The sequence below is a fragment of the Agelaius phoeniceus genome, chromosome 17 (assembly GCF_051311805.1).
Source record: "Agelaius phoeniceus isolate bAgePho1 chromosome 17, bAgePho1.hap1, whole genome shotgun sequence".
In the NCBI taxonomy this organism is placed as follows: Eukaryota; Metazoa; Chordata; class Aves; order Passeriformes; family Icteridae; genus Agelaius; species Agelaius phoeniceus.
The window spans coordinates 1,053,734-1,080,577 of record NC_135281.1 but is presented as its reverse complement, the minus strand read 5'-3'; the positions used below and the strand labels follow the sequence as shown (position 1 = coordinate 1,080,577).

General features: G+C 43.3%; 1 protein-coding gene across 7 annotated transcripts; it reads right to left on the bottom strand.

Annotated features, from left to right (window-relative positions):
• Positions 1–524: 524 nt before the first annotated feature.
• On the bottom strand, positions 525–26,353 carry RBL1 (RB transcriptional corepressor like 1). 7 transcript variants are annotated; one of them, XM_054644292.2, is made up of 22 exons: positions 26,192–26,353; positions 25,943–26,076; positions 24,821–25,021; positions 23,445–23,509; positions 23,225–23,353; positions 22,959–23,119; positions 22,160–22,209; positions 20,324–20,507; positions 18,726–18,892; positions 16,718–16,830; positions 16,157–16,260; positions 15,471–15,608; positions 13,492–13,656; positions 13,187–13,322; positions 11,418–11,684; positions 9,126–9,304; positions 7,111–7,287; positions 5,656–5,727; positions 5,388–5,472; positions 3,513–3,679; positions 2,938–3,102; positions 525–2,700 (listed from the first exon to the last, which is right to left on the bottom strand). In XM_054644292.2, the coding sequence occupies exons 1-22, from the start codon at positions 26,321–26,323 to the stop codon at positions 2,530–2,532; spliced, it is 3,162 nt and encodes a 1,053-aa protein (XP_054500267.2). In that variant the 5' UTR covers positions 26,324–26,353; the 3' UTR covers positions 525–2,529. The 7 variants fall into 7 exon arrangements, with proteins under 7 accessions (XP_054500267.2, XP_077043536.1, XP_077043537.1 ...); XM_077187421.1 differs by having other exon boundaries at positions 22,959–23,353; XM_077187422.1 differs by having other exon boundaries at positions 9,126–9,250; positions 22,959–23,353.
• Positions 26,354–26,844: the final 491 nt, after the last annotated feature.

Below are 26,844 nucleotides of genomic sequence, written 5' to 3'. Positions count from 1 at the left end.
TTGAAAAGCTGAGTTCCTGCCAGCTTTATGCTTACCTGGAACAACAAAACCAGCATGACACCAGCTGGTACAGATCTGAACCTGTCCAAGAACCTGCTGGTTCTTAAACACATCTGGGAGCAAGGCAGCCAGGACCAGCACCTGGAGCTCATGCCTGCAGTGCTCAGAGATGAACTAGGAGCCCACAGCTCAGCTTTGCTGGAGTCACACCTGCCTCTGTGGACACATCACCTGTCACTGCAGGGTTCTCTCCCTTATGGTGCTTTTTGGTGACTTCATGCAATATATTACTCACCTTCTCCCAAAATCCACCCCTGACCGAAATACAAACAGTAAAGAAACGTCTGGAGGAAACTTCAGACAAAACACATGAAATGTCATGAATTCAAACAGAAAAAAAATCTCAAAGAAATCTGAGGGAGCACAAAAATGATGAAGGTCTTTGATATTACAGAAAATGCAGATAAGAAGGCATTCTTTAATGAACTGGCACAGCAAAACAACAGGAAATACAGTAACACAGATTAAAATGCTTTTTAGTTGTTTATTATAAAATACAGATTTACATGTGAAGGCACTTTAAAACCGTTACAAAAATTCCATTTTGTTCATTCCATTTTGTCCATTCCATATTGTTTTAGCTGTTCAACAAGCCCAAAATAGTTTTTAGATCACCTAAAAAGGTGAAGAATTCTGAGCTGCATCCAGTTGTAGTACATTCATTTTCCTAATGAAGAAGCACTATACATAATAGTTAATAAGAATTTTGGCTCCATCAGTTGTCTACTGTCAGAGAAGGCAGTGATAGTGTGAGGAGCAGAGACACCAGGAGATGTGCACATGATATTGAATTAAAACGATGTCAATCGTTGTAAACTCTCATTGTACAATACCATGGAAAGACTGATGCTGTCATGCCTAACCATAAATTTCCTATCCTATTGCAGAAAGACTGCAATCCTCCACTTTTTATCTCAAAATCTAATGAGAAACATTAAAACTTGATTAAAATTAAATTGCTACATGAAACCTATTCCACTGCACAGCCATTTCCTCATACTGCAGCTCTCCATGGGCAAGCACCTTTTTTTGAAAGTAAAAAAGTTTAAAAAAATATCAAATATTCAAGTGGTTAATGACTCAAAACCAAGTTTGTAAACTTTTTACTCATTGCTGAGTAGTGTCCCTGCACACCTACACTTAGAAATTCATTTCTCCTTCATCATTGCTGAGGCTGCTCAAAATCATGGCAGTGTTCTCCCCATGACCTGTGGATCTCACATACTAACCCACCCAGCCAATGAAGGAAACAGAATCCCTCAAGTAAGTCCTGTGTAGTTGTTCTTTTTTTTTTTCAGTTGAGTTACACAGAAACTGAAAATTACAGTGCTGAGAAGTTTCTCTATGGCTCTAACCTTAAATACAATTATAAAATAAGATCAAACTACTGATTTACAGTAATGAGTAAACCCTGACTTTTCTCCATTTTGGTAAAATAGACCCTACCAAATCTTCAGCATTAAAAACTCAGTCACAAGAATTGGATGCTGGAATTTCTACTTTTCCAGTGAACCCAAGCCTTCAACAGCTATAAAACCTCACACATACACACCTCCTTATGTGATGGGCTTACATTCAGTGTAGATACTACACAAGAGGCTAAAGGTCTTCAGGAAAAAAAAAGACATTCAATTTGTTAAATGAATTTTTGTTAAAGCATTTGAACAGCTTTAACATGGCCAAACCCCAGTTGCTGATTTCAGCTGTAACTGTATTTTCTCATGGGTGAGCTGCCATCTGTATGAACAGCATCTAGGGCAGGCTGCTCTGTGGCTTCCAACATGGAGCACCAGTGGCTCAAAAGAAAGGGAATCCAGGCTCACAGAACTGCATCTCAGGGCTTTACCAGAGTCCAGCCTAAGTCGCCACTATTTGTGTTTTTAGATTATTGCCTTTGTTACTGCAAAAGCTGTCAGATACATGTCACAACCTACACTTTAACATAAGTTCTGACAGTTCAAAACTACTCAGCTCTTCCTGAGGCTAAATAATTAATTTCTTTTCCCTCCAGTTACTCCACAGTAAAATAATACATAAAATTCTGTATTCTTTTCAAATAAGGCACTTTGTAAGTTTCTTCTCTAAATGCCAAAAGCTTGAGGAAACTTCACTGATTTCACTAACTTCTTTATCACTCTTATCCTAATAATAAAACTGGTATTACAAGCTGAGTTACACTCAAAATTCATGATGCTCCTAATGAGGGCTTGAAAACATCCAATATGGCTTTCACAGAACACTCTTTTGCTAAAACAGCTCAGAGTAAGTTATAGCACAGCGTGGTCTTTGGGCATGAAGATCACTGGCATTTCCTACATAACTCTTTACTTTTTGCGTCCTGTGCAAGTCAGGTGAAAGTTCAGTGTTGAAGGAACTTGACAGTTGTCTATATACAAAACCAAGAAATAAATAGCACAACAGCTGTATCCAGCTCCGTAACTTAGAGATCCCACAGAAAGCAGAAGTTTTTTAGTGATTTGCTCTCTCACTGACAACATCCTGCAGACGTTTTAGTAGAACATCATCATTTTCCTGGCAGAGTCGCTTTGAAGGGGATTCAGTGTCACTGTCAATTGTTATTGCTCGCTTCTTACTCCTATGTTCACCTTGTTTTATCATATTGTTGATGTCCTTCAAACTCTGCGATCAAGACAAAAATAATGAGTTACTCTGACTCCATTTCAAACTTGCTCTATGTCTGAAATATCAGAGAACAACAGATTATCCTGCACCTCTGAGTGATGGAGTCTACATACAGAATTCTACCTTTCAGTGCAAAGTGAGAGACTATTCATTATAACACATCAGAGCTGCACTAGACCACATCCTAATTAGAAGACAATTAACCCTTTCTCAACCATTTGTTTTTGTCTGTACCTTGGAGGGGCTGCCATTGAACCTGTAGAGCAGAGCAGTGCGGGGCGTGAGGCAGGCGCCGTTCTTGTGCGGGGACACGAACACCGAGTGCTGCTGTGAGATGCGCCGCGGCGACACCGCCTGCTGCCGGATGCTGGGGAACGGCGACAGCGGCGGCGCCTCCACCTGCACGAGAGGACACGGCTGCTCAATCCGAACATCCTGACAGCAGGAACCTCACACAAGAGAACATTCATACACTTCCGGGTCTTCTTTAGAATATTTTATCTCGTGACAGTGAAACAATAATTCAAGTAACGACCAAGCAACAGAATTATTCTTCCAGATGCCTTACACAGACAGTCTACAGGCATTTGAGCAAGTAAGTATTGCACTGATGTAAAGAAGTTAGAAATGGGTTTGCAAACTGAGCAGCATCTACATTTGTCCTCTTGAAAGACTGTTAAAGCAAGGGCTCATACCATTACCTCCAATTATCTGACTTGACCCACATCAGGAGACAAGACAAAGTTACTGACATACATTTAACTGCCAGAAAAAATGACTCTGTATTAATTCCAAAATACTTTACTTACCAGATGATCCTGGTTTGTGATATCGTACTTCAGTACAAATGACTTTACTCTTCCTACGTAGACTGCGTTGTAAAATTTAATAAGATCTCCTCTCTCCTCTGTTTCTGACTCACTCAAATTCTCTGCTGTGGACCGTCCCAAGGAGCTGCCAGCTTTCATAGATGAGTCTAACAATAAGAGAGCTTCAGATTTCAAAACTACAGCATTGGCAAACCAGGCAATTCAGAGTTGAACTTACGATGTCCAGCTGGCAAGAACTTGTCCATAAATTGACCAGTCAATGACAGGAATTCAAGAAATGTGCTTGAGCCAGGAGCAGGCTGTGCTGCAGGTGGTTATGAACATCAGGAGGAGCTACCATTTGCTGTGAGCAGGCTTGTGGGTTATGTCTAAAAAGGCCAGTATCAACCTTTATTCCAAACTTGGAAATAGCTGTAGCAAGAAACTGTAGCACAACTGACCCCTTCTTCCATGTTTATTCTGGAGAGTGTGGGGAGTGGTACAAAGCCATTACTTGGTCTTAAAACTAAATTTTAAGCAGTTTGACAGCTCCCAGCTTTTGGCTTCTCTGAAAGTCTGTTGTGATCAGCTAGCAGAGAAAAACTTGGTGCTCAACTCAGATCTGGACCAAGGAAGTCATGATGCCATTTGTTCAGGCATGTTCTGTTAAGTGGGAAAAGCTGTAGCCACACAGCAGGTGTATTTCTGTTGATGTCTGCTCTCCCCTAATTAAGCTGAAGTGCTACTGAACACAACCTTCTATGTGTCCTGCATTCTGCTGTCTGCCAAGTAAAACAGAGCAGCAAACAAAGTCTCTGGCAATCAGTGCACTGAGACAAACATCCAAAGCTCCAGCTTACACCCATAAGTGACTCCTTTGTCCATCTGCCTTCCTTCTCTCACAACACAAGCACAGCTCCTGTGAACTGGCATCAAAAGACCCGGAGTTAATACTGTGTAAAGGAGACATGAGTCCATAAACTGAAGAAAGTCTGGTAGGAAAAGACACTGAAGAACTTTGTAACCACGTATATTTGTCTGACAAAATACCAAAGCCCAGTGTCACTTCAGATACTCCAAGTCATCCAGTAACTGTGGAGGTGTCAGACAGGATTTAGAGGAGATCAGTACTTTCCATGACCCTGACAGAATCCTCAGCAGCCCTTTAAAAATGGCTCTAATATTCATTAATGAATGAATTAAAGATGAATCCCACCCAGAGGGAATTTGCCACAAAGAACAAACTAAATTTTATGTGTGTCCTGGCTACAGATCTGCTCATGGGTTCATACATGGGCTTGTGATCTCTCACTTTCCTGACATGCCACTCAAAACAGGCATGGCACAGTTCCATGCTTTTCTCAAATACTACTCTTATCCCTTTTCTTCTCTAACCCAGAGCAAAGAAACCATTACTTATTTAAAAGAAACCTGAATATAAGAAAATGGCAGTCCTGGAGAGTTAGCATTTTTATTTTTTTGAAACAAGTTATTTCTACTTCAGTCTTCAGAATAGACGATATTAAAAAAAACCCACCATAATATTCCAGGTACTGTTAATCTTCATTCTTCTTTGTTATCAGTGTTGCCATCCAAGAGCTACAGTATCATTGACATACTAAGAAAACACTTCCACCCTGAGCAACCAAATTTAGGTAAATGAAATTAAATATGCTTTCCAACTAGGAAGTGTTATTTTCCATACCTAATACACAGGAGAGCTACTTACAAGATGGTTTCTTTTTCAACAATACATATATTTTTCTTTAATACACTAAAAACTGTAAAACTTGTTCCACTTATTACTTGACTGTCCAGTTCTTTAAAAGCCCCAAGTATGTTATTGAAAAGAGCAAATTCCTTTGCTGTACTCACCTTCTGTCATCGCCATATCTGGGTTTGCATTTTTGCCCAATGGAACATCATCAGAAGTATTTCTCAACAAGACACTCCTATAAACCTACAAGATAGCAAGGAAAAACACTCTTGTCAAGGAAAGCAAGCAGGTCAGGAGACTAGATGAAATCCAACTGAACAGGAGCAAGTATTACACTGTAGAGGATTTGACTTCTCTTATGAGCACAAAGACTTCAAAAGCCACTTCTGAGCTTTACAAAAAGTAAAGCCAGTGTTATGGACTTACATGGCTGTTTGCCTGGGGCTGATTTCTGTAACTTTTCATTATGTCCTGAAAAGTTCTTTCCTCTTTGGTTACCTGGAAAAGAAAAGGCTGTTGAAGACCAAGTGCAAGTGTGAAGGCTGCACTGCCTAGGTCCAGTATTTAGCTTTTTGAGGAGTATTACTATGGATACATAATTTAAAAAATTATCTCTAGTGATGAGAGCATGAAACAACAAAGATTTTTCTTGTTCAGGAATTCCTTGTTTCTTAGCTACTAAAGCTTTTTGTTAGTTATGATGCTTAGGCATTACTCCTTTCCAGACTTTTCTTCCAATGACACTTAAAATTAAAGAAAGGAAATATTATTAAGTCAAAAATGTGTTTTGTGAATTTGGAAACTGGATCCCTAACTTTTCTAAACAGAAAGCGGGGAAATCCTGAACAAGACATTAGGCAGGTACACACATGCAATTTCACTTTGCTTTTTTATTTCAAAATAGCTTATTTCTTAAAGGGTTCTGGTTTTCAGCCATACATTTGTAATTTTAAGAGCAGACAAGCAACAGTTTTTGTAGTAGGAGCCAGGAGACAATGTATCAATGTCTCTGGCTAAGCTGTCAGGTCTCACACTGCACTGGAGACAGCATTCAAAAGCTTGGATTATAAAAAACCCTAAAACAACTGATGAATTACATGATAAAATACAGAGCACTATTAAATGGCATTGCTATCAGTGTTGACATCAGGTGAACCTAACCCATGCTGCAGTTAGGAGCACAGGTAGCCACAATTTAAACATCAGTTTCCCTCCACACACTGCTACTCTTCATTTGCCCGCAAGAAAAGATAATCCAGCCTCCTGAATTTTGTGTCTGAATTAGGCTTGATGGACACTGTAACCATCAGCTCAAATTTGAGTCAAACCAATAGTCCAGTTTCACAATCCAATTTAACACCACCTTAAATTAAAGCTGGCAAATGAAATAAGAAATGAAATACAACAGGCAACCACCTCAATTCCTCAGCCTGAATCATCAAAAGCTAAAAGGATTTTTGGGAATAGAAACCACCTTACATAAATTTGCTCCTGCAAATTTCTGCACCTGCCTAATTCTGTAACTGTAATGGAATTTTTAGTTTAGATCAACAGATTGTCAAGATGACAAATGGGACAGAAAACAAATACAGGGCAATAAGACCACACAGTGCTTTGTCTGTGTCAACCGGTGCTACTGTAAATGCACTCAAGAAGAAAACAAAAACTCTGTCAAGAATTTCCATCAATGAGCCAGTGAGCTAAGATATGCAAAACAAGGAAAAAACCATACTGAGACTTCATCCACTTCTTGGAAGGACTTTCCCCTTCCCTCCCGTAATACGACACGAATGAATCAAACTATAAATGCTGAACACACCTGATATTTTGAAAATAAAATGGAACATAAAATTCCATTAATTTCTTGAAACTACATGTTACCTTTGCCATGATATAAAAAGCACAGAGGAGGAGCTGGTCCAAATGCCTGTCTTTCATAAGATCAGCACAATGAACCAATGTGAATTCAAAACATGTCCATATCTTCCTGCGCAAGTCATTGGAAACATCCAGTTTTAAGCACAGATCACGCAAGCGCACGCTTGCCAAATGATACACCTGGAAGGAAAAGACACACAGTCAAGAGTGAAGCCAAACAAGCTTATCCTGGCCTGCAGAAATAAAAGACATCAAAGCAGAGATATTCTATAAGGGCCACGAAGATGATTAGAGGGAAGGAACACCTCTCCCATGAAAGATCTGGGAGAGTGGGAGTTGTTCAGCCTGGAGAAGAAAAGGTTCCAGAGAGGCCTTAGAGCCTTTTCTGCTGCCTAAGGGGACTCTGGGAGAGCTGGAGAGGGATTTGGAAGAAAGGCCTGGAGTGCCAATGGCTCCCACTGCCAGAGGGCAGGGTTAGATGGGATACTGGGAGGGAACTCTTCCCTGGGAGGGGGGTGAAGCCCTGGCACAGGGTGCCCAGAGAAGCTGCTCTTGCCCTCTCCTGGAGTGCTCAAGGCCAGACTGGATGGGGCGTGGTCTAGCAGAAAGTGTCCCTGCCCATGGCAGGAGATGGAATGATTTGATCTTTTAGGTCCTTTCCAACCAAAATCTGGAATTTTGGGATTCAAAGACTAAGCTGTCCACTCTCCAACTGTTGAACCTCTAACACTTGCAGAAAATCCACCTAAAAACATTATGCCTACAGCTTCTATACCATATCCCTCACTAACTAATTAGGCACTTTCCTTATGCTGGAAAGCAGGAAGGGGTAGTGTCATTTTCACTTGCTCTACTAAACAGAAGCAAGAAAGGAAAGTAGGGGAAAATTATCATTCTGAGTACAATGATCACTATAAATGGAAAGTCAAAATTTAACGACAAATATAAGTCAAGGTTTTAGTTTTTCATAACTAAGAGGAATTATGTTGTCTATGACATGCTTAGTCAAAGACACAGCTACACCTGAAGTTCTCCCCAGCTGAGAGTAAAACTTCCAAAATGCAACATTCCCAACTGGCAGGTGACTGATCAATTCTTAATCCTTTCTCAGAGAAACCGCCTGTCACTGGCAAAATTAAAGAACCAATAGTTCAGACAAAGGATGTGGCTTACAAGTGTTATCAGAAATGATTTTTTTATTAAGCTGTACCTTAAAGAATGTTCATGATAGAACTTCTTAAGATCTATTGTATCTATACAGATACCCTCAAAGGGGAAAACCTCAGAAAATAACTTACTTAGTAAGAAAATAACAGCAAAGAAAAATCTTCTAGTATTTTTGAGAGAGACTAATTTAGGGATATATTCTTTGTAGTCATCTAGACCAAGTTACCCTGCTTCCTCCAAAGACCCTTCACAAAATGCACACTGAAAATGAAAGCAACTATAAGTAAGTCATCTGAAGTTACTCTGAAGGACACCCAGTTCTTAACTTAATCTTTAAATCCTGCATTATTTCAAACTCATTCTTTTTAGAAACCTTAAGCTACTATGTTATTCATCACTGCTTCCTGAGCCCCCAGCCCAGCAAGATCAGCACCGCTGGGCAGCCTTAAAAGTGGCAAAGGAGCATCTCCAGATGCTGGATCCACAGCAGTGCAGCTTTGAATGAGTGACACACAGGAAAATCCTCTCATGTCAGGTCTGTCTAACCCTTGCAAATGTGAGGGCAATCAAAATAGCCAAGAGAAGTAAAATCTGAAGTAAAGCATGCCTTTGATATTTATTTATAGAAGCTCCTAATTAAAAAGAAAAAGAAATCTCATGGGTGGGAAGGAGAAAACTGGACTCTCTGCAACACTCAACATCTTTTTCCTTCTTCTTCAAGGTATATAAGGACTGCATGTGCCAAGCTTAAGGCACATGAAGACTGAAGGTAATGGGAGCTGCACAGGGAGGCAGGCTCCAGCATGGCCACGAGCACAAGTACAGCCCCCCTCCTGAGGAAGGGCACTCACCTTCCTGTAGAACAGTGCCAAGGAGCCTGTTCTCTTCGGCTTGCTGGCCGCTGGCAGCACCACTTCTGCTCCTTGGTTCCCAGGAGGGTGGCAGGGAGCCTGAGCATCCACTTTACATGGCTGGCCTAAATTAATCGAAATGGGGATCAAGGTGATTCCACCCATGTCATTTGAAATACCTGGAGAGGATACATATACCTAGAAATAAACTGGTTGCTCTCTTCATGCTGCAAAGTCAAACAGCAAATCAGGCTCATTTATGAACATTTGATACTGAAGACATCTCATCCTCTGTACTACAGTCTGTCCCACAGAGTCTTCAGAAATAGTAAAAACTACATTTCTGGTAAGGTTTAAAAGGAGAATCTGAATGTGAATGATCTTTTCTAAAGGTTATCTGAAAGTACAAAGTTCACAAGCAATCACAATTTCTGTACTTGGTTTTCCACTCTGTTGGGGGAAAGTGGGTATTCTTTTTTTTTTTTTTTTATTCTTATTCTGCAAAACTGACAGCATATCCTATACAGTCCTCATTAGTTTCCTCAGTAAACAAATTATCTTGCTGAAAATCTCCTTAAACATGATTAGTGCAGAATTTTTATTTTAATCTTTAACTATAGACCCAATTTTTAAATTAAGAATGGCTAAAAATCTCATTGCTCATTTTCAGAAATATTCAAGTATCACTGAACTTCCACAAAACAGAAGTCTCACAGTATTTTGCTAATGTTATCACGTAACTCTTACCTAGAAGTTCCAGAGCCTTTTGAGATTTTAACAGACCAAATTAAGACAAATTGCAGTAAATCATTAATGGAGCTGAGAACTGAAATACTGATTAATGTGTAAGGCAAAACTGGAAATAGCACAAACATGATCTTTTCTGCAAGAGGAGAAATCCTCAGTGTGTTTGCCATGGATCAGATGTCTCCAAGGTGGGATGTCAATATAAACTTAACCTTTTTAGTAGCAGTTGGAGCTTAGGATTGCTCCTTTTGTTTTCTTTTTCTCAGGGAATTTTCTCCCATACATTTCTAAGAGACAAAAACCACCAGTACTTTAGAGAGATAAAAGGAGTTGCCTTGGCTCAGGGTAAGGATGGGGAAAGTTTCGGCTGGCTACTGTCTTTACCTGGCAGGTTTTCTCTTTGGAAGGTAAAAGATACCCCGAAAGTTTGGCCAGGTAGTGAGAGGCTGGGCTCAGCTCCTCGCCCTCTCTCGCCATTGGGTTCGGAGCAGGATGCTCCAGCTGCTGTTTATGGGGGGAATTTGCTGCTGCAGCTGCTGCAGCCCAGCCCTGTCCTGCTTCTGTGCCATGAGTGAGCATTTGCTCCTGAGAGCAGCCACCGAACGGGGACATCACTGGCACCGTGCCTCATTGGAAAGGACCCTGCCATCTGCTCGGGTGCCTCAGGGGAAAAGACCGGGACCCTGAGCCCCAGCCCCATCCTGAAGGATGCATTTCCCTGGCTGTGTGATGCTGCTGCAGAGGAGACCTCTGCCCACCCCTGCTCTTCTTTTGCCGCTGCTCTGAGTTTTCACTACCCTGTAGTGCCGTACCCCTGCCTGCCGGGGTGCCCCACAGGGGCCACAGCTCTGCAGTTTCTGCTACATCTCATTCATTACAACAGGATCTGCTCGCCTCTGCCGTTCCAGCTGCTTCCAAGGTTCCTGCTGCAGTCCATTTCCCCAGCCAGAGGTGCAGCAGGACCGGCCATCCCTGACGGTTCCAAAGGCAGCCCCTTCTCCATCCCTTCTGCCAGCCTGCCGCCATTGCCGTGCGCAGAGAGGCGGCCGAGCTCCCACCACAGCGCCCCCTGCAGACCCGGGAGAGTCATTGCCCTGCCCTGCCCGGCCGGGAGCCAGCAGCGCCCCTGCTGGCTGTGCCCGGAACTGCACCGCAGGGGAAGGTGCCTGCAGCCGGGACCAGGCCGGCCCTGGGGCTCTGCGTCTGCTGGTCGGTGCTGCCGGGCTTGGTGTTGGCTTGCCTTGTTATACACACACACGCTAGTAAGGACCTGCTATTCCTTTTCTGGTATCTTTGCCTGAAAGCCCCGTCATTTCAAAGTTATAATAATTCAGAGGGAAGGGGGTCATATTCTCCTTTCCAAGGAAGGTTCCTGCCTTCCTTGGCAGACACCTGTCCTTTAAACCAGGACAGCTGTTGTTGACAAAGTAACTGTTTTTTCAGAAAGAAAAAGCAACACATTTTCAAGATGCATGGTTGGTCTAAGTATAACTTAAGACTAAAGAAAATATCCTAGTAGAGAAGAAAAGCAGCAAGAATTCCTACCATGCAGTGGGATAGTGACCTTCTGTCCTGCTTTTCCTGGTCCTGTAGTGGTTGTCATGGTCAGCACTGTCTGGGCAGGAGATGCTGACATGTTTTCAGCACCAACGCTTGATGCTGGGGCAATTGTCAGCTTAGTTCCTTTCGTTAAGATTTTTTCCATCTGCGTTTCTTTGGGGCTGTCATCTCCAAAGAGCCTTCTCTTAGCACTTCCAGCTGTAGGAGAACTGTAGCGCTCATGAACGGAGATTGGAGACAATGGCTGCACGTCTGGCATGTCAAGGAAGAAAAAATAAACCCGACAAAACCTTAACAATAGCAGCTTAATGGAAATACTTCTGCAGAGAAGGTGAAAGGATACCTTCCAACTACAGCAGCAGAGATCACTTATAGCTCAGGCCTGCTCTCAGAGTTCACTGTTCTGAGGTGATAAGAACAAGATCTGTAGTCTGACTTTTTTCAGTTTCGCAGTCACCCCAGACAGTGCAGTTCTGCCATCAGGTATCACATGGAAGCTGAGCAGTCACTCTGATCCACAGAGACTGAGGAACACACAGGATCAGAGGTACTTACTCCAGTCAGCCTAGCAATTAGGGAATTTTTGCAAGTGTTACTCCTGTGAATACCTTCCTCTACAGAAACCCTGACCACACTCCTTGGACATGCTGTCTTCCCTATGTTCTGGCTTTCAAACTCTCTCTAAACTGCTCCCAGGCAGGTGACTCCACTCTCACATAGCCCCAGTTCCTCTCAGGCTTTCCTGTTGCTTTCAAACATTTGCTCCAGTAATAAGCCTGAAATACACAGCACTAATGTACCAGGCGTCTGCTCACAGGCTTTTTGCTGCAGTCTGACAATCACAGTGACAAGAATTTCCTATTTCCCATGAGTCAGAAATTATCTGGATAACTGGCCAGGTAAGACTGATTGGAGACTGCAGGGATTGAGAGACATATGTAAGACACCATCTCCAATCTGGTTCCTCTTCCATCAGCAAGCCCTAACACAGAAACTGCTTGTACATCTCCTTCCCAAGGAGTATTTAAAAAAAAACACCAAACAGCCTTGTCTTGCTGCAAGACAAACACTGAAGGAGACAACATTACACAGCCCACCAGTTCACAGAGCACGTGCAAGAACATACGGACCAGTGTCTGGGATACAACAAAAGCTGCAATTCCTAACTAGGGAAGCATGCAAAGGAAACATCAGTACTGGCACTGCTTCTGCACCCTCACTGTTAGGAGACACTTCTGTGTGAGATCCAGGAATCTGCAAAGAGCAGCTTCAGAGGACAGAACACTGTAGGCAAATTGTCCTCCACCCGACACAAAAACAGTTCTGTAGGAAGCAGGATTTAAGTGTAGCTCTTCACTATATCTAAAAAAAAAAATCACCTAAAATCCAGTCAAACTCACTGACCATAAACTAACAGAAAGCAAAAAAAACCCCAAAAAAACCCTGGAAAAATTCAAACGTCAATGGACAATAAGTGATTGATGACAATCCATCTCAGAGTAAGGTCACCCTGGCATCAAGCCAGTAGCAAAATCTTCTCTAGTCCAGAAGGGAAGCACTGTCTGAGCGCTGTCTGCAGCCAGTTAGTCACAGCACTGGTTTGACTGGGTGCATCTAGACCTTCTCTTGCTCAAATAAACTTCACAATTCTGAACTCTCAATTCAGATTCAAGGATGCTTTTTCCAATTACAAAGAATCGTAACCCTCTTCCCAAATTCACACATTCAAATAATATCAGAACCCTTAAACTTACCTCGTCTTAAACTCCCACCAAGATCTGTCCGAACCTCTTTCACTCGAGGATGAATTATGGGAGATAATGGCATCATGGGCAAGTGCCCAAACCCACTTCCTCCATTGCTGGCCTCAAAATTACTGGGAAATATTACCTGAGAAGTAAGAAATGTCAGTCTAAGACAAAAAATTAATTTCCCTTCTTTGTGACAATCTATTAATAGAAGATTTTCTGCAGTAATAATCTCATTTAAACAGTTTTCCAAATTAAAAAAATGAGAAAAAGAACATCAATTTCCTAGTAACAGGAATGAGATCACATACTTCTTCACAAGTTGGGACTTTGTTTTCTGAGGCCTCGAGTGCATTCCAGAGTGCTGAGTTCCGAGTCCAGGCCAGACTCTCCAGAATCTGTTCCTCAACGCTATTGAGGTGCTTCACCATGTCTCTGGAAAGTCCTTCCTCAGAGCGAATCAGCACTTCAATAACCTAATGGCAACGACACACAGCAATGTCACATTGCTCATGTTTAACACCATCTAACTGTTATTTATTTCAGGCTCCTGTTCAAAACGTCAACACAGAGTGCTCCAGGCTCCACCTCACATCTTCATCTTCCCCAACCCTGTTCGTTTAACCCCCTTTTCCAAAGCAACCTGGGGCTGGAAGAGGATAGCAGATATGCCACTAGTGCACAACAATCCACGCCACGGTTTTTAGGGCCTCTCTCACCACTGCTAACTGTGCACAAGTGAAAGCACTGGGAACATGCAGCAATGACCTGGCACATGTGATCAGGTACAGCTGCTCAGCAGGGGATGTGACAGCCCCAGCATTTCAGCTCTTGCAAACAAGCAGCCCATAACATGAGGAGCTGAAAACCACTGCTTTAAAGTTTCATTTAAGAAGCACTCAGAACCCTTGACATGGATAAATGGGGGTTGAACAGAGCTGACTGCAGTATCATACTCCAACACAAGATCCTCCCTGTGTCATTCCTATCAGAGGAGCATTCAGCCTGTTTTGCTAAAGCTCCAAGGATGGAAATGCCACAAAAATTCCATGGAAGACCAGTTTTGGTTATTCCTGCTACAGAAGAAGATACACCTAGAGAACAAAGTTACAAATGTCACAAGTCTCTCTTGTGTGAGACTCCTGTAATGGCAATTTTTGTCCAAATAAGAGTGCTGCAAGAATATACACTGAATAGCTGAGAAAATTCAAATCAAACATAAATCTGTTCCATAAAGTTGGATGTGCACCAGTTTTGATGGAGGCTACCAACAGCCACAGCCATATTGACAGATTTGTTACAGCACAGCTGAGGAGTAAAGGAAAAAGGAAGGACAGATAATGAACCAGCTTTCTCAAAGGCTTCCATTTTTCACTTGCTGTCATCTAAAGAGAAGTACTTGATTTATTCAGAACTAACCCCAGTAAGCTGCTAGGCATCCAGCAAAAACTGGAGGTATATGGATAGGTGATAAAAGGATTGAAGTAGTCAAAAATCAAGTTACATTGGAAGTGGGGAAAATGTGGTTAAATGAAGAGCAAAACCAGAGAAAACTCTGGAAAAGATATTCTATGTTTTGTTACATAAAGGAAAAGCCCCCAAACTTAGCAAAGCAAGCCTGTGATAAGTAGTAGCAGCCAAAGCCAACATTTCAGATCTGTATCTGCTATTTCAGAACTACACTGTAGTCAATAAATATAAAGATCAACAAAATATATGCTTGAAGGCTTTAGTCTAGTAGAAGTTGATGGGCAGTATGTAACAGATCAGTACAATTTACAAAATGGGTTTTGTTCTTTATATTTCAGCTTCAGCTCTGGCATTATACCTTCCAAGTAATACATTTCAGGACAGCCAGCATTTAGAATAGGCCTGATGTTGCCCTGATTTTTTAAGATTTTCTAAGCCTTCTGATGTTTACATTCTTGTAATGAGCTTTCTCACACACTTTATGTAAATAACTTATTGTTTTGCATTCTTTTATGGAGAAGGAGAAATCTATGGACTGTTGGTTTGTCCAGAGTCATTGGAGAGGTGGCACTGTCACCCTCCAATCCGCTGTCACTTTTGGAAATCTATAAATGTTGGAGTCAGAAATTAAAAAGTCTCTTTTTACCTTGAAAGAGCAGCGTGTCCACGTCGTGTTACTTTGTGTCCTATAGTGATATCCTAATGCACACTTAATATCAGTCCTTGTCTTACCTGACTCCCTAGGGAGGACTCTATGACTCTTAATCCAGTAACATGCCATTTTGAATACCAATCCTGTCCTAAGCCAGCGTTTATTTACCTTATAGAAGTAGAATGGCCTGATGTCAAGAACTTCAATGATCCAGGGGAAGGTGCGAGGGGAGCTGTAGGCGAAGAGCACGATCTCCAAGCAGCACGCCAGGAGGGAGCGGTGAAAGACATCCTGCTCCAGGAGAGCCTGCAGAGAGCACATCAATGCCACTGGCCTCACATTTGGGAAACACGAGTTGGAATTTTGTGGCACTAATACTACACAGCTTATTGTTGGAAAGAAGCTGTCTTCTTCTCCCATCCACAACCTCCTTTTTACAGGGAAGTTGAGGAGAACAGAAGTAGAGTAACAACACCAAAAAATGATCACATTTTGCATGCTATGGACAAATGAACTGGCCTCATTGCTGTGCATCATAAAGCAGAGCAACTGTAGTGCTGACTAACATGAAGCATTGGTACTGCTCATTGGGTAAAGAAGATAATAAAAGTTATCAGTCCATAAAGTTGTAATTCTAGAACGCAACAGAAATTGAAATGTTTAGTTATGATAGTTATACTGGTCTAAATTGTAGAAGAAAAATACATTTTGGCAGCTCCCATGTATTTCCCCTTTTTAGTATTAACAACATACACAGAGTGCTTTACAGTACTTTGTTCTGAAACTGCCTGAAGATAAACTCCCAAGAAACAGCTACAAAAAGTGTTCTCATCTTTCACTGGTTCTTTACTTACAGTCAGATCCTTGCCATGCAGTCTCCGTGTTTCTTGCACTATTATAGTCTCCAAGATTTTATAATACAAGATCTCTGCCAGTTTTAATCTGTTTACAGCAAAATCTGAAATTTAAAATCAACAGAGATTAAGTCAAATGCCACTGGCACAAACAGGGTTAAGACTAAACTGACCAGCACCTGTTCTCATCAAAACAATAGTTCACGTGAGTATATATATATACTTTGCAAACAAAAAAAAAAGTTCAGAAATCCACTAGTCCCAGACACAGCATGAAATTCCATTAACATTTTAAAGGATTATTTCTTGTAATATTTCTTGCTATGTAATTTTGCTTTTCCATAATTTCTTGGTTATCCCAGTTTGAACTGCAGTCTTGGGATTACTCTGCCATAACTTTTTATATTTTACAGTGTACTATTTGACAGCAGCAGTTTTCTGCTTGGGTGTATCCTGGGATAAAACCAGCTTCAATGTAATAAATACAGAAAACAGTATAGGTATGCATTCTGTTTGCCCTGGTTTAGTATTTTGAAACACCCCATGCTTTTCAGTCCATACCTATGTGAGATCCTGGCTGTTCATCTGTTGACTGAGTGTAGCAGCAACAGAAGGTCTCACCAATTTCCTTCACTCTGCTCACGATGCTTTCCAAGGGGCTGCGGGCACAAGACCTGAAGCCAAAGGCAAAGAAAGCCTTGTTTATACCAATTAATAACCAGATTAAAAAATAAATATCAAGAAACAACAACCATAAAATCAGAATAAAAAGACAGGCCAATTACACCAAGCATTCCTCGTCAGCAAGAACCTGTATTACACAGACAGAAGAAAACATAAAACATACACAAGTATCATGTCCACCCTTCCTAACAGGGCCAGGGAGGATCTGCAGACCTTGAATAAACATAGAAGAAAGCAAGAACCACAGCAGCAGGGAGGAGAAAGATGAACCTGCCAGGAGTGAGGAGGATACTGCAACAGCCAACCAACCAACCAAAGGCACCCACAACACCACACTGGCCAGGCTCAGTTTGAGGCAGCACAGAAAAGTTTAGAGGGAAGAGGCAGCAGCATCTTCCCATTTCCTACCAAGACTGGGGGAACTGATGAACTCCACATTGTTACTGCCATAAAAAAGGGCCATAATATCTCTAGTTGGAGATGCTCAATCTAAATGCTTCTGAATTTTCCAGCAATCCTGTTTTAGAGGACAGCAGCCCGTGGCTTGTGTCAAATTAAGACACTGAATTACTCTGAAAAGCTAGAACTAAAATCAGCTAAGGTTTCTCTTTGAACAAAGCCTTCTAATTAACTTCAAAGCTTTTCCATGGAATTTTAATTTGAAAAAGAAAATACTGAAAAGCATAGAAGATTACACAGTCCAAACTATAGTTTGTCGATTTCTTCCAGGGACACAGTACACAGACCTGAGTGCTTGCTGAACCCACATCCTGGATGAGCAAAGTACTCATCACAGCTCTTGCCAAAGGCTCATTCAATTCTTGTTCCCATTTTAATATTTACCTCTTTCTTGACAGGCTGGTTTATAATTTGGAACAAACACATGTTTTATTAGAGATTACAGACACATTAATGTCTTAACTGTAGAGTATAAATAGTATCAGTCCTTATAAAAACAATCAAAGAAAGATTCTAAACAAATGCATCCCACAGAGCACAGTTGAAAACTTTTAGGAACTAGTGCTAGCAAACTTTCAAATGTACGTGACTCCAAAGATGAGAACAGAAAATAATATTTTTCACCTGTTCATAATGGTTACTTTAAAAAGAACATTGCTTTTGGTCTTCAAATATTAAGTGCTAATACTAAATCTCCATTCTGATTTGTAAAAATATATCTGGAGACCTTACACTGTAACACAGCAGGACCTCAGCTTGGAAAGATATTAGGCAAACACCCAGCAACTTTACAGGTATTTACTATTCAATTACTGCTTTTTATGAGCTGTGCTCAGGGAGGAAGGCAGTAACCTGAAGTGCTCAGGGAACAGCCACCAGAACATCCTGAGTGGGAAACATGGCTGCTGCTACTCCAGGTCAGCACTGACAGTGACCAGGGTCACTGAGAGGCTCATCCTTGTGCCATGGGGTAAGACCAACACACCCTGCAGTAGTGTCAAGGAAAAATGGGCAGCCTGTAAGTGCTTTTAGTTTTATCTTCCCAGCTGAGGGCAAAGACTGCAGCTTGTTCACCTGAACAAGCCCTTCTTCAAAACCTCTGTCAACATGGTTACCACATCTTTTAATTGATAAGTACTTGTTTAAAATGTTAATAAATAAAAAAGGCATTTGGCTTTCAAGCAGACAGATAAATCAAGATCAGCAAAAGCTGAAGCTCCATTAACACAATGGTGGTGACAAGTCAGATGGAGGGGGGCGGTGTGTGTTCAGCCATCCTTCTCCAGACAAGATCATTGAGAAAACAGAAGATCCTTCAACAAGAAATAATACAGAAACACAGACCAAAATATTCTGCCCCAAAGGGAAAAAAAGCCAAAAGATGAGTTTCTGTGTCAATGAAAGCAGCTGAAGTGGACATACTCACTCAAAAATAGCTGTAAGTTGTTCACTTGGTGCATTTTTCAACCCAGCCACCATGCTCTGCAAACGGCTCACGCTCTGTGTGGCTGAAGCCACAGGAGTGAAGGCAGTTTCCTTTTCTCGCAGGTATCTTCTGCCAGTCAGTGGGGTTGAAGGTGCAAAGGATCTTTTCTGTCAGACAGAGAAAAATAATAATGAGAAATCAGCCAACAAAACTGTTTCAATTACCTTCCAAATGAGCATCTCGTGCAAAATTCCTTCAAAGATTAAAATTACATCAGTAGTAGAACCATGTGAAGGCTTCACCTTAGACCTCAGAAGTGACTAAAAATGAGCCAAAGTTTTCTCAGGACTCCATAAATAGAAAATATAACAAATCTTTGCGCAGACAAAAATTGACTCAAAGGGATTTTACAACTAAAACACAGTAAAACAAAACCTAAAATCTTAAAACCTGTAACTTTTTAGGCTTATTTGAACTTTGAAAATACAGGGCAAGGAAGAGGAAGCACATGCTTCCATTCTCAGCCGCCGACTGCATTAGCTGGGTGACACAAGGAGTGGGTGGCAGAGCTGCCCAGGAGAGGTTCACAGGAGAACATTCCCTGGGAAATGGGCCTCCCTACTTCCTCCATCCAAAGGATGAAGTGGCACCGAGCAGATGGAGCTCTGTGAACTGTACTTACCTATTTGTATCCTGCTCTCTAGAAGTGATGCAATAAAGTTTTTGGATTTAATTATCTGAACTGACAACATTCAGAAGATACAAGGCAAATAGTGAGAAAAGGTGAAGCCTGCAGTTGTTATGCATAAACAGTAATATTATTGTACTACAGAAACTGAAGCTCAGAATTAAAAAAACCCTTTCCAAACTCCCACCTTTAATGTGCCTGATTATAGAATATACTTATATTTGGGAGAAAAAGCCAAGACCTATGATTCATTTACACTTGCACCAGTATCATAGAAAAAGAATTCTGATTTTTTTAATTGACATGTAAATCAAACAGTATATGGCTCTTTCACACAGCCAATACTATTTTCCCCCCTTATCAAAGATTAAAAAGTCATCAAGCAACTGTTTTCCGGCATGTCAGCTTCATTAGATACATTTTTAAACACAGTGAAACACTAACTCTGTTTATAGGCTACTTTTTGTAATGAAGAGAGACTTTGTTAAGGCTTATGTGTGAATCTTATTTTCCATAGAAAAGTAGGAAAGTTGACTTTTCCTTTCCTAAGAAATGAAACAGTGGGAAAACTAATCCAGTGTCAAGGTTTTGTGGGATGATTATATAAATGAAGATTGATCAAAACTAAGACCTACATATTTGGGTATTAATTACTGATTTTTCTTGGACAAAAACAAACTATACACATGAAAGTGCACTCATTCTGTTTAAGGAATAGTTATTTTAAAGATTCCTCAGGAAAAAAGATACCACCTTTTCTCCTTATAGCAAGACAGCACTGAAGCCTGTGTTCACCATCTTCCTCTCAGGAAGAAGAAATTTCAAGTCACCTCAATGATTCAAAGAGTGTATAAGGGTGAGAAAACTTGAAGGAGATCTTCAAGTGAGCTTGCCATGTTAAATGAATCACCTTTTCAAAATGCTGCTGCAGATGACACTCCATGTGAGCTCTTGCTGCTGTTTTCTCTCCTGGCACATCTGCAGGGAATTTTCGAGTGCCAATTTCTTCTTCAGCATCAGCTCCCAGGAAAACTCTCTCATCAAAGTCACCCACGGTCAGAACATACTCTTCATACTCTTTATTCAGTGCTTTGCTGAAAGAGAAGCCCAGGTTTGATAGCAAAGGTTTAACTGCTGAAGAAACAAAGAAGGTGCCCCAGGAGCTCAGGTGCTGCCCCAAACAACACAGGGTCAGAGTTTCATGCTCTGGGCAGCAGTGCTGCTCCCACCTCCCTGAGCAACCTGCCCCTGGTCATCCCTGCCTGTCCTTGGACCCAAAACCTCTCCAGGATCACGGTAGGAATCACTCTTCCACCAGAATTTGGATGTCAGTAAGAAGAGGGAAAAACCAACTTTGCTTTCATGCCAGTTGTGAATAAACCAATCTGGAAGTGCTCAGCTGATCAGAGGTTGGTTAAATCTGTGCACCAGGGAGAACTGCACCCAACTGCTGCACTTCTGGGTTTGCCACTCTGTAGCCCATAATTTTCCTAATGGTGCAGAGGAGGGGAAAGTGAGGAGTTGCCTGACTGGCTTTTACTTCTAAAATCATTACTGACATGTGATACCAAACAAATCCTTAATTTTCTTTATTCCACCAAACCCAGCTGGAAAAAAGGAATGTTTAATCCCACCAAGGTTGCAAGGCTTTAAACATATACTTGGGAAGCAGAATGGAACTTCTGGATGAAAATCAGAAATGGCTTGCACCAATAATCCTGCCTGCAGCTGGGCCAGGAATGCAGTTCCAGCATGTATAATAATGGAATATAACAATGTATTCATGACACAAGCAATGCTGTGATCCCACAGGAAACCTCACTGTATCACAGGTTCAGCTGCCCCATGACATTTAGGAAAATGTAAAGGTCTGTGGAAAGCTGGACAAAAAAAACCCCCAGAGACGCTAACAAGAGTCTTTGAGATGTCAGACTACTTGCAAAAGAACAGGGACTACTGTGTCATTCCATATGACAGTGTTACTGAAGGAAGACTATTAATCTTAAAGTAGAAATACTAGGAGAAATTCAATTTTCAATGATCAAAGAAACAAGTTTATATCTAAACTGAGGTGTTACCTACATTGTTAAAACAACTGAGTCTTTGCTCAAAATTCCCAAAGCAAACCAACAAGTTAAAAGCTCACAAACAAAAGGCAGAAACAAATTAATAGGTATTTTTGCAAAAGGCAAAAAAATTGACAAGGATTTTTTATAGTTTGCATTTAAAGTAGCTTTCAGAAGCGAATTCAGAGTTTCTGAAACAACTACACTTCCCTCCCATCAAAATTGTTCACCTCTTTTTTGTGGTTTTGCAATTGTTGCTTCTTTTTCTTTTGAGTCCATCTGCCATATGCACAGATTTATACACTCAATTACAGATAGAGAAATAAATTCAGAGATTTCCCTACTTGGAAATAATATGTGTACAGAAACACATCTGCAACCTTCAGAGCCAAGGTTTTAGTTTGCATTACATTATTCAAAGATTACGGTTGCCAGAAAATCAGAGCAAGCACCAAAAAACCTGGTATCAAGAAAAAATCCCTGCAGCTCGAACTCCTGACACTGGCCACACCTCTGATCCAGAAAGTGTTTCAACCAGAGAGCAGCTTTGGTGGTCAAATACTCAAAACCCATTAGATATGGAAACACAATGGAATGGTAAAACTGAGATTCAGTACACAAAGGCCTGTGCTTTAGACATGAACCAAGCCCTGTGACTGAGAACAAAAGCTGTAACTTACCTATTTTCTGTAAAGTTGCAAAGATCCAACAAACAATCTCCTTTTAAGATCTAAGAATAAAAAGCAGAAGTATCTTAGATAATAAAATCAAAACTGCTTCAAGTGTGAGAGCATGATGGTTTTAGTCAAAAAAACGAGATTTAGGTGCATAACTGGACTCTTTTTTTTTTTTGGCCTGGACCAAAGGGCTACAGTGCCATTACCAAGACAGAGCACAAAGCCCAACTGGATCCAAGCTCCAGACAAATTCACTGCTCAGAGCCAGCCCTGCAATGCAACATCTGCTCACTGCTGGCTTAGGGACTGGCTCGATGCGCAACTCCAAAGAAGCTTCCACAGAGCTTGGAAAACATTTCCAGGATCAGAACTAGACAGGACAATTTGTACATCTGCAAACTCAACCTCTCCTTTCAAAGCATTTTGCTCAACTTCAAGAAAAGGAGCAGGACACACACCCCATTGACAGACATTCCATACAATTTTTTCACAAGGAGATCACTTTTTTTTTTGCCTGAAGAAAATACCATCCTTCATGATTCAGTTTCACATTGCCAAGAAAGGAAAGTAAAGATTCTTCACTGACATAAAAAGCTGAAACAGGGGAGACCTTACAGCACACAGCATTAAAAGTGTGAGGGAATTCTGCTCCTGCTAAAATACAAAGAAAACCTGAGCCAGTCTGAGTTCCTTTGCTCATTAACAAGTTCCTTTGCTTTCCCCTGTGGAACCTGCAGGACTTAAATGATCTTGAGACCACCACGGAGCACCAGCAAGTGCTGATAAAACTCACAAGATGTACCTTCCTATCAAACAGCTTTGCAATGTATGGTTTGAAGTAGTGCTCCTTGATGCCCTTCGCCTCCACAAGGAGCCCGTCGTGCAGCTCGCAGAGCGTGGCAATGATGCAGGGAGGATCCTCAGAGGCTTTCATCTCCAGAGTGTGGAATTCCACTGGTAAGCCTGGGAACCAGGAGGAGGGGGGAAGACAACCAACCTTCAACTTCATTTCAAATGAGCCAAGAGAACAAAGCACAGTCGATTGTAAACAATCTATCCCCACCATACCTTTAAATGATGGATTTAGCAAATCTCTTCTGTTTGGACACAGAAGGGCATTGGCAAAAATCAGGTCCAAGCAGCACAGAAGTAAATGATAGGAATTTACTAAATCATCTCCAATCATACGGAAATTACCTTTAAGAGACAGCACATCACGTCAAGCAACACAACAGAAGTTCACAGCTGGGAATGTATACAAACCATGCAGGCAAAGCAAGCATCCTACCCTTAGTATACACAAAGAGAGTCCAGCAGAAGTTGAAGAGATCTTTGACGCTGCATGGCACCCGCCTGCCAACAAGAAAAATAGGGGGAGAAGTCATTCCTCAGTTCCAGGAAGCCAGACCTTGTTCTACAGTTCAAATTTCATTCCATTTCCTGTTCAAAACAACAGCTGGAGCTGCTGTCTTAATTTCACACTAAGGCACAGTATAAGCTACATGTCCTGAGTTCAGCTCTCACTGCCTGACAGACAATGCCTGACCTGGCTCCAGAGTGTCCTGCACACATCTACAACTTTCCAACCCTGTTCCCAAGCCAAAGGCTGCCTCTGGCCTCTGACCCTGCCACACTATTCTGCTGGTGTCACACTTCCCACAGAACCGTCCCACAGCCACAGGTGGGGAGGTGACAAAGGCTATATATATTCCATTGATGGTTTTTCCAAAATATTTTACTAAAGCATCAGCCGTCCCTTCAGAACAGGCAATTATAGCTCGTACTACGGTTCAGCTGCAGAACTATCCAAGCCCATGGAGCTGGAAGACCAAGGAAGACATGACTCAACACATAGAGCAGCCAAAGCTGCAGTGGCACCAACCAAAACTGCTCTGAGAAAGGAACACCAACAAAGCACCTCCCCCTGCACACTGCCTGTGGATGTGGAGCTATACTGGAGCATTGCACCAGAACAATTACCCCCCCTCACATCCAGAGAACCCACATAAACTGACAAAAACACCTTGCAGGCCAACAGCTTGGCTCCCTCATCCCCAAGGCTACAATCTCACTACAAAGCTGTCACAGCCACATATTCTTGCAGGGAGTGTGGATGAGCTCCTTTCAATAAGGCAGACGTTCTATGTGTCAGTTGAAGATGACACCACACGTTCCCAAATTTGTCATAAAAATGAGCACATCAGCTGTAACTTCCTCCCATTTGGTGTTCCCACTCATCTGGCAACCATGGCAAACAGCCAGCAGCGTGGAGGTGACAGGGATGTGACAGCCCCTGAGCAGAGGGATCATGGTGTGACACCAGCCCCCAGCCAGCACTGTGCCAAGACAAAACACTCCTGTGCTATTTCAGCTATTTCTGCTAAACATTTCAAGTGTTGATCTCACTGTACCTTGGAGCTAACCCACCTCATGGTACCTGTCCCCACCACACCCTGACATCCTCACTGTGGGACAGCTCCTGTGTAACAGCAGCTGCATGTGAAGCCCAGCTGGCCTGAGCGGCACCCACCAGGCTCAGGGGTGGCTCTGCACTGGCTGCATTTCAGAGTCAAAGAGACACCATCACTCTGGAAATTAATTTTCATAAACTTATATTGAGTATAACTCTTTCCAGGGAAAAGTCACATCAAATCTAAAAAATACCTCTGCTTCCTGCTTCGATGTGGTTTGGAACTTTCTTCAAAAGGGTTTTGAAATATATCAAAAAATATTGGTTCAAACTTTTTGAAAATCACAGTTGACACTTCAAAATTTCTCTCCAGCCTCTCAACTCGCTCTCGGAATTCCTGGGGTAGGTTTGACATGTCCATCCACTTCTTCATTTTGCTAAAAAACTGAATTAAACTTAAAAGAAAAAAGAAAAGTCTGTTTTGACCTTTAACTAATTTCCATTCTAAAATTTTAAAAAGCCAAAATGCAACATATTCACTCCTTTAAAGACTGACATAATTACTACATGGGTTTACAATTTATTTTGATAAAACTCCCAAACTGTATGTTATCAGCTTTTTTGCCTTTTATCACTCTGGGATTTCTCCTTGACCCCCTTTAAGGCACGGGAACATTAACTTGATATGGAGGCTGCCAGCATGGCAGGGCAGGGGTGGGCAGCAAAGTGCAGGCACAGCTCTGTGTGTGTTGAGGCAGAGGCAGGACAGACAACAAAACAAGCCAAGAGTAGATGCCTGTCAAAGTTACCTGCACAAAAACCTGTCAGCTGGGGATGTAAATAACTGACAAACCCTCCAGCAGCTCAGCGGGAAGTGGGGTCTTTAAATGGAACGAGCAAGAGCAACATTCCGGGCTCCATGTCCCCAGGGCAGCGACAGGGCAGCGGCTGCCGGGGGCCGTGCAGAAGGTGAGTTCTGTGATCAACAGTGCTGTGTTCCCAGAAAAACCAGCACTCCATCGAAATTTGGCCTGAATCCTGAGCCAGACACACCTTGTACCGGGACGGCACGCGCCGAGATGTTTGTGGTAAAATTAACTACTGAGAGAAACAACTGGCGTGTGTAGAACAGCTGCTGGTCCGACACAGGTGGTTTCCTAAAAGCTTGAAGTTGGAAATTAGTGTTTGCATCTAATTTCCATTTGTAGTAACAGCGGATTTACTGCTTTAAGCCCGCCGCGGCTGGCAGCGCTGGGAGCGAAGGAGCGGCGCCTGGACTAGCGGCTCTGGCAGGGCAGGGCAGGGCAGGGCAGGGCAGGCAGGGCGCTCCTGGCGCTCGGCACCGGCAGAGCCCGGCCCGCGGGCGGGGCGCTCACCTGAGGCGTGCGGAGCGCAGGATGCGGGTCAGGGAGACGCCGTTCCCCTCCATCGGGCTGCTCCCCACGGTGGGCACGCGGCTCCGGCGGCAGGCGACGTACAGCGCGCAGGCCAACCAGTGCAGCGCTTCGCCCTGCGGGCACGGGCGCCGCCGTCACCGGGGCAGCGCCGCGTCCCGCGGGCTCGGCCGGGGCGGGACGGCGCCGGCGCCCGCCCCCACCCGCCCGGCCCCACCCGGCCCCGCTCACCTCCAGGCTGTAGGTGCCCCGCAGGGCGGTGAAGTCGCGCAGCGCCTCGGCCGCGCTCGCCGCATCCAGGTTGAGCTCCCGGCAAAGCCGCTCCACGGCGGCGCCGGGATCGGCGGCCCCCGGGCGGGACATGGCGGCAGAGCGCGCGCCAAAACTGCCGGAAGGGCGGGGCCGCTTCCGCCGCAGGGGAGGGGGCGGGGACGGGAACACGCGCGGGGGGCGGTGGTCGCGGCCAGCTGGGGTGAGCCGGTGCTGCCCGGGGTCAGCCATCGTCACTCGTCTGCAGGCGGGTGCTCGCGGCCCATTCCCGCTCACGGCTCCGGGGGGCCGCGGCAGGAGCGTCTTTTCCTCGGCTCCCAGCGCCCCGGGACACGCGTGGCTGCATCTTCCCGGCGGCCTCGGGGAGCCGCTCCACTCCCGGGCCGCGGCCGCGCTCCCTGTCCTTGGCGCGGCCCCGCCTAGGTCCCGGTCGCGGCGGGCGCTCAGAGCGTTTCCAGGTGCCGGTTTCACCGGAACCGGCGCCAATGGACGGAGCCCCCTTGGGAGCCCTCGCGTCCGTCGGGAGCCGTGGCTGTGGGGACCCCGCCCGCCCCCCGCGCCGTGGGCAGGGGAGCGGCTCCCGCACCTCTGGAAGGGGCTCGAGTCACGCAGCG

Coding starts and splice junctions, on each gene's coding strand:
- RBL1 (XM_077187421.1), bottom strand. CDS start 26,323: ATGTCCCGCCCGGGGGCCGCCGATCCCGGCGCCGCCGTGGAGCGGCTT. Junction 23,510..24,820: donor CATCGAAGCAGGAAGCAGAG/GTATTTTTTAGA, acceptor TCTTGTTGGCAG/GCGGGTGCCATGCAGCGTCA. Junction 5,728..7,110: donor CTTTTTATATCATGGCAAAG/GTAACATGTAGT, acceptor TTTCTTTTCCAG/GTAACCAAAGAGGAAAGAAC.